The 7395-nt window shown below is 48.5% G+C and overlaps 1 protein-coding gene across 1 annotated transcript; it reads right to left on the bottom strand.

The window, feature by feature from the left end:
* Positions 1-256: 256 nt before the first annotated feature.
* Positions 257-7021, bottom strand: HAPLN2 (hyaluronan and proteoglycan link protein 2). Its single transcript, XM_006861601.1, has 7 exons — positions 6771-7021; positions 6167-6303; positions 2446-2557; positions 1725-2078; positions 1449-1565; positions 934-1116; positions 257-581 (listed from the first exon to the last, which is right to left on the bottom strand). Exons 3-7 carry the CDS (start codon positions 2531-2533, stop codon positions 298-300), a joined length of 1026 nt encoding a protein of 341 aa, XP_006861663.1. The 5' UTR covers positions 2534-2557; positions 6167-6303; positions 6771-7021; the 3' UTR covers positions 257-297.
* Positions 7022-7395: the final 374 nt, after the last annotated feature.

Raw genomic sequence — 7395 nt, 5'->3', positions numbered from 1 at the left:
AGTTCTTACAACTCCACCCTACACAGAAAGTCCCCAGGTTATTTTATTGCTGTATACAGAGATCAGTTAATGCCCCTGGGCGCCCCATCGGCTCCCCGCAGTGGTTGCGTTCTCGCCAGCAGTCCCCCGTTCCATAGGCCCAGAAAGGAGGCGCCACCACCTACCCTCCCCGAAGCCGGGCCAGAAGGGGCCAGTGGCCCGCAGCCCACAGCATGGGTCAGGGAAAGTGGGTCTGGAGGGGCCGCTCTTCGTCTGACCCTGCCACGACTCCCAGGTTTTGTCGCAGGCGCTGGGTCTCTACTTCTCGGCATAGCAGTAGGTCCCATAGGCTGCCTGTTGGGGGCTGGGGAAGCCGAAGCTGCGCACCCCGGGATCCGGGAGGCCCCCGCAGCGCGGCCGTGGTGTAGTGATAGGGAAGCGTACGCTGCCGTCCGCCAGCCAGCCGCCGTCGCACTGGTCCAGTCCTGAGAACTTCCAAGCGGCGTAGAGGTGCCCAACCTTAGCCACCACAGCCCCGCGCCGCCCGCACGCCTCGTGGGCATCGGATAGCGTCAGGCGTCCGGGAACGAAGAAGACATGGCCTGGGAACAGGGGCCGGTCACCGATCGTCCGAGAGGACCGTAGGGCGGGGAGTGGCATGATTCAGACTCCCGGGGAGCAGAGTCAGAAGGCAAGTTGCAGAGCAGCAGGACAAAATGTGGGGTGGAGAAGCGGAAATACCCAGCCAATGAGACGTAAGAGGGGCTTGCGGAAAGCGTGTTGGCGCCTGCGTGAACTAGGTCATTCAGGGGGCAAGGCCTTGAACCAACGAGACCCGCCTCCCCATTCCCCGCCTCCATCCTCAGACTCCGCCCAAGTCCCTGCCTCAGTTCCGCTCGCCCCTCCCCACCTTACTTGCTAGCCCTGCCCACAGCCCGTCGCCCCGCCCCTCACCAGCCAGCGCAGAGGAGAAGCAGAAAGCGTCGTAGTGGTCGCGCTTCCAGTCGCGGGATCCATAGCTGCGGATGCCTGGCCGTCCCCGGCCGCCGCAAGGAGTACGCGCCGTGAGCACAGGGTAGCGTACGGAGCCGTCAAGCAGCCAGCCAGCGTTACACCAGTCCAGACCCTCGGTCCACGCTGGCGGGAGACAGCAGGGAGCCGGGCAATTAGAGGCGTTAGTAGCAGGCAGTGTCGGATTACCCAATAAGCAAGGTAAACAAGGGCAAATTTGTGTTTATTTACTAATCTGTAGTGAACAATTCCACGTTTTTCATCCCATCAAAGATATAATGAAATCCATGTGAAATTGTTCACTACAAAATCGCAAATAAACACAGTAAACCCGTGTTTGCCTTGCTTATTGGGCAATATATGCCCCTGCCGGCAGATCCCAAACCTGCGCGCCCCACTTTGGGACCCATTTGACAGCTCGGAGGCGGCCTTTGAGATGCTGGGATTCAGCCACTTACCCTGGTACAGCTGCGCGTAGGTGGCCAGGCGGCCATCCTGATCCTCACACGCCTGCTTGGCCTCGTAGTAATTGAACTGGTACCGGCCCCGGCTGGGCTGGTACGGAAACACGACACCTTGGGGGTGACAGAGAACCTGAGGAAGGGGCAGCCTTCGAGAGAGGCCCAAGACCCCTGGAGGGGGCGGGCAAGTGCTGGGGGAGGACCCCTGGGAGACCCGAGGCGAGTTGGTGGGACTCAGTACTGAAGGAACCAGTGGGGGCAGAAAAGCCTCACCCTCCAGGCGCAGGGTCAGCGCCACGCTCTCGTCCTCAATGCCATTGATGAGCTCGCAGCGGTACCGGCCCTCATCCTCCAGGCGCACGCCGGCAATGACCAGGGAAGCGTCTAGCCGATGCCCCTTCCTCATCCTCGCACGTACCCCCAGGGGTCCGTAGCCGCGAGCGTGGAGTCCGTTGGTGATGAGGATCGGTGTTTCTCGGAGCTCTCCGGGCTCCACCTTACTCCAGCGCACCTTGTAGCTGGGGGGCGGGGCGCCCAGGACGCAGGGTAGCGTGGCCGTGGCCCCACGACGAGAGTGAATGACCTCGTGGATGGGGGGCAGGAGGTAGTGGGGGCCAGGGTGGGGCGCTGAGCAGAGGGGGCCACAGTGGCAGGAACCCCCTGATCTCCACTGCCCTGCCCTCCAAATGGGTTTCCCGTGCTCCCCCCAATCACCTCTTCCATTAACCGCTCTGCGATGGCTCTCATTTTCTGGATACTCTGAACAGCCGCCATTTACACTGTCCCCAATTTTTGGGTCCCCTACCCAATATTCCCCGGAGTCCTGGTGTGGCGCTGTGGGTTAATGCGCTAGACTGCAAGGTCGGCGGTTCAAGCTCACCAGTCACTCCTCGGAAACCCTATACAGGGTCGCTATGGGTCGGAACCGACTCGATGGCACTTAACAACAACAAACCCAATATTCCCCACATTCTGGGCTGGACTGGGGGCTTACCTGGCTCCCCCAGGGCTTTATGGAAGATGGTGAAGGACCAAGGGAAAAGGAAGCTGCAGAGTGCGGGAAGGGTGAGCCAGCCTGGCATGATGGGGATTCAGTCCAACACTGTCTATGAAACACAGAGTGACTTCCTTAGAGATGAGGGAAAGAGAGCAAGATTAGGAATTAATCCCCATGAGGGATTCCTCAACGGTGACTTCCAACTAGAAGCCATGTTGTTGCTGTTGTTAAGTGCCCTCTTGTCGTTCTGACTCACAGAGACCCTGAATTGGGGACTGAGGAGGAGCTGCTGTTGGGCTTTGGGGCAGGAAAGAGGACTGATGTGGATGACAATTTAAAAAGGGGGGAGGGGCAGTAGTAACAAAGCCCTCCCACCAGGTTTCCCGGGCAGATCTCTCCTTTCTCAGATGCAATCAATAAATCCAGATTTAGCATCTCTCTTCACAACTGCTTCTTTCCAACTCTTGCCATCTAGATTCCCATCTCCAGTCTCCACCTGTCTTCCAACATCATTCTCCATCCTGAATCCAGAGTCACTCTCCTGCTTAAAACAGTGGCTCCTCATTGCTGTGAAGATGAGGTCCAGCTCTTAAATAAGACTTCCAAGGCTCTCTGTGACCCAGTCTCTACCTGCCCCTCCAGCTTGGTTCTCCCAAACCCCTACCCAGCACCACCTGCACCCTCTGCACTGTGCTCCAGACTTCTGTTGGTTCTCAAAACTGTCCAAGTTTACTCTCACCTCCTTTTCACTCCAGGTTGGGCCTCCCTTCCTCTCTGAAACCTTCTCTCAGCTTCTAGTTCACCAGACTGTGATCTCCTTGCCTAATTCCTCTACTGGACAAGACTGGGGACTTTTTCCCCCCCTTCAGAAGTTCTTTTATAGTGTGCATTTGAAAGTAATACACATGTACTTCTTTTTAAAGTTTTATATTTTTCTTAATTCAAGCTGACTTTCCAAGAATGAAACATATCAATGAAATATTCCAGTATTTAGAAAACACTATTTTAAATGCCAGGAGCGTGGTAGATAAACATTGGCCTGAGAACCACAGGTCAATGGTTTTAGTCCTTAAGCCACTCAGTGGGAGAAAAATGAAGCTGTCTGCCCCAGCAAAGATTTACAGCCTTAAAACCCTATGGTGGTGGTTATGTGCCGTGGAGTCAGTTCCAACTCATAGCGACCCTGTACAGGGTTTCCAAGGCTGTAAATCTTTACAGGAGCAGAAAGCCTCATCTTTCTCCCATGGAACAGCTGGTAGTTTTGAACTACTGACCTTGCGGTTCGCAGCCTTATTCCTAACAACTATGCTACCCAGGTTCCTTATAAATTGGAACCAACTCAATGGCACTTAACCACAAACCACATTTTAAATGCCATTGTATATTTTAGTAATTAATTTTCCTTTCTTGTATCTATTCTCTATCACTTTGCTCCCCCCCCCATTTTTTTATTGGACTAAGGACTTCTTGACCTAGTTTTATTCATTTTCCAGATCTGACTCCTCCAATTCCTAATTATATGACTTTGAACAGTTACTTTTCTCTGCCTCAGTGTCTTCATTAGTAAAATGTAGGCAGTAATAGTGCATTCAATTCACCTCATTGAATAGTTGTGAAGATTAGATGTGTTAATAAATGTGAAATGCTTAAAATAGTGTTTGATACATAGTAAGTATAATGTATATGTTCGTTTCCAGCATAGTTTCTGGAACACCACTAACGTCAGGTCCATTCCAATACAGTAGAACTGCTTCATGGGGTTTCCAAGGCTGTAAAGCTTTACAGAAGCAGTCTTGTCTTTCTCCTATGGAACAGTTGGCATGTTTGAAATGCTAACATTTTGGTTAGCATCCCAATGCTTAACCCACTGCAACATGCAGGGCTCCTTTCTAGAACACAGTAAGTGTTAAATAACGTGTGTATTTTTTGTTGTTGTTGTTTAAACGTGTGTATTTAATGAATAAGCTCTCATTGAGGATTTCTGAGGAGAGATGGGGGAGGAGAGAGGGAGGAAACACTAAAGAGGAGTGAGAGAATGAAGACCCTGAGTTCTATCTTCCTGAAGGTGAAAGCCAAAGTTGAGCTTGCAGTAGGAGGAATGGAGGTTAGATACAGAAAGAACTTCCCAATAGTTAAAAGGGAAAGTATCTAGAACTTGGAACCCAGGAGACTGTGTTTCTTAGACATCCTTCAAATCTGGAACTTGACACACCCCATGGATCAAATTTCAGTCAAATTCTAGAGCTATAAGGTGAACATTGACACCAGGAGGTTCCCATTATTTAGAACAATTAATCATATGTGATCAAAAGGGCATCATTTGTCTGGGCATGAAGGGATAGAAAAAAAAAAAACGATGAATGGAAGTGAAAAAGACAGGGAAGAAGTGAAAAGAGTGCTGTTACATTGTACCGATAGCAATCAATGACATGAAACAAATTGCGTATGAATTGTTTAAGGAGAAAACCAATTTGCTCTGTAAATTTCACCCAAATCACAATAAAAAATTTTTAAAAAGAAAGTGTCTGGAATAGGAACATGGGCAAGACAGTCACTTCTCCTTTATAGTTGTTGCTGTTGTTAAGTGCCTCTAAGTAAGAGTGATCATGGAAACTGAGAAATTGATTCAAAGACAAAAAGAAAAAAGATAGCTAGAGTTAACATGTATTTAAAGTTTTAATGTGCCAGACACTAAGTTCTTTACATTTCTTTCCATCTACACATATGTATGGGGTCCTGGTGTAGAGCTTGTAGGATAAGCACTGCACTGCTAACTGAAAGGTTGATCATTCAAACTCACCAGCCACTCCTTGGAAACCCTATACAGGGTTGCTGTAAGTCAGAACTGACTCAATGGCACTTAACAGAAACAATAACACACATACATGTATATACATATGTATATACATATGAAAATTTATATACTCCTTCTAGCAATGCTATGAGGTAAGAACTGAATCCCATTTTATTAAAGGTGTACAAATATTAAATAATTTGAATGAGGTCACACATTAGTAAGAAGAGAGAATTTGCTGGGATTTGAGCCCAGATCTGACAGTGAACCACCTGAAAAAGTTAAACATAGAACTGCCATATGACTCAGCAATTCTACTCCTAGGTATATGCCCAAACAACTTGAAAATAAGGATCCAAATAGATACTTGCAAAGCAATATTCATTGCAACATTTTCCACAACAGCCAAAAGGTAGAAGCAACCCAAGTGTCTGTTAACAGATGAATGGGTAAGCAAATGTGGTAGATACTTGCAACAGATTATTACCAAGTCATAAAGAGAAATGAAATTCTGAGATATGCTAGGACATAGATTAACCTTGAAAACATTTTGCTGGGTAGAATAAGACAGGCCCTGAAGGACAAATATATCAACCCATTTATATGAAATATCTAGAATAGGCAAATGTATAGAGGCATAAGCTTATTAGTAGTTACCAGGGACTGAGGAAGGGGGCAATTATTGTTTAAGAAATATTCAGTTTCTTCATCAGGGGTGATGAAAAACTTTTGGAAATAGATAAGGATGATTGCCCAACATGGTAAATATAATTAGTGTCACTGAGTTGTACACTTAAAAAATGGTTAAAAAGACAAATCTTTTGTTATATATAATTTAACACAATAAAATCAAAAACAGATGCACACATATCATCTTCATACCCCTAAATGAAATGAGAGCATGTCAACAGCTTCCTTGCCTACCTGTTAGAAGTTGGTCTCTTCACAGAGGCAGAGTCAGCAATGACTTGCAGCTTTTGGTCCCAGTTGAGGTTCTGGATGAAGGTGTTGCCTGGGCTCCTGAGAGATCCAAGCACCTTAAAGGCCCAGGACTTGAAGACCTAATCAGTGTGGTCCCTCCTTTTGCACCTTTAAGGAAAGGCTTCTACCATGAGCTCAAAGAAGTCAAAGACCCAAGAACTAGCCACCCCCAAACCCAATCAGATCACTCCACTAAGTCAGCCTATGTGACTGGTGTCCAACTCTGTGGAACTAACTCATTGTCATAGGCCCAGGAGAAGAAGCTAGCCTTGGAATGGTGGGTGGGAATGAATGAAAGGGATGGAGTGATAACCTGGGAGAATGTGGACAGTGGGGTGCCTCATGCTTCTGAGATGCTCTCGGATCAGAGAAAGGGTGGGTTGATTGGTGTGGGGAGAGTATTGAACCTGAGTATGGGGATGAACTATGAATGAGACTCAATAATCCATATGTCAAGCTCCAGCTGCCTCCGCACATCCATATGGGCCTCCTCTAAGTAATACCCCGCGGGGCCCCTACATTCTGCATCCACCCCCAAAGTCCTCACCTCTGCCTTCCGGTGTCTGAGGGCGCATTGCCTATAGGAAGAAGCTCTCAAAGTGGGAACCAGATTTCCAGGACCTCCAGCTGCTTCAAGAAACTTGACCCCTTCTGCCCAGCCCCCTGTCTGTCTGTCTGTCTGTCTGTCCTTTCCTGCTCTGTCCCCACCCCATTGGAAGAACAATTTCCCATTGTCTCCATCTTTTCCCCTATTGTTGAATAACAGGGCCCCTTTCTTTATCCCATGGGTAATGACAACGAAATGTCAACAGCTGGGGATGTGGGATGCAGGACCGGCTGGCACATACCACCGGAAAAAGGGCCTGTGTGAGGGGCGGACTCAGAACAGAAATTAAAATCCCCAAGGAAGAAGGAGGTTACAGGGAGATAATAGATGGTGAGAAGCATGGAATTGGGTCCTCCAGTCCTCCAAATTACAAGGCTCTGATTTTGTCTGAGGCCAGGGGAATGGCTGGGCTCTGTAGAAGGCAAAAGAGTGGCTGGTACCAATAGAAGAGAAGGAAGTTAGACAGTAAGAAGGATTTTTATGTCACTGGGAAAGGATGGAGGGGTTTTGGAAAGCTCTCTTGAGCCCAGGCAGATAATCTTCTTAGTTTAAAGTTCTCAAAAGA

Source organism: Chrysochloris asiatica, unplaced genomic scaffold (genome assembly GCF_000296735.1).
Source record: "Chrysochloris asiatica unplaced genomic scaffold, ChrAsi1.0 scaffold00042, whole genome shotgun sequence".
Taxonomy (NCBI): domain Eukaryota; kingdom Metazoa; phylum Chordata; class Mammalia; order Afrosoricida; family Chrysochloridae; genus Chrysochloris; species Chrysochloris asiatica.
This window is presented reverse-complemented; position numbering and strand designations above follow the sequence as displayed.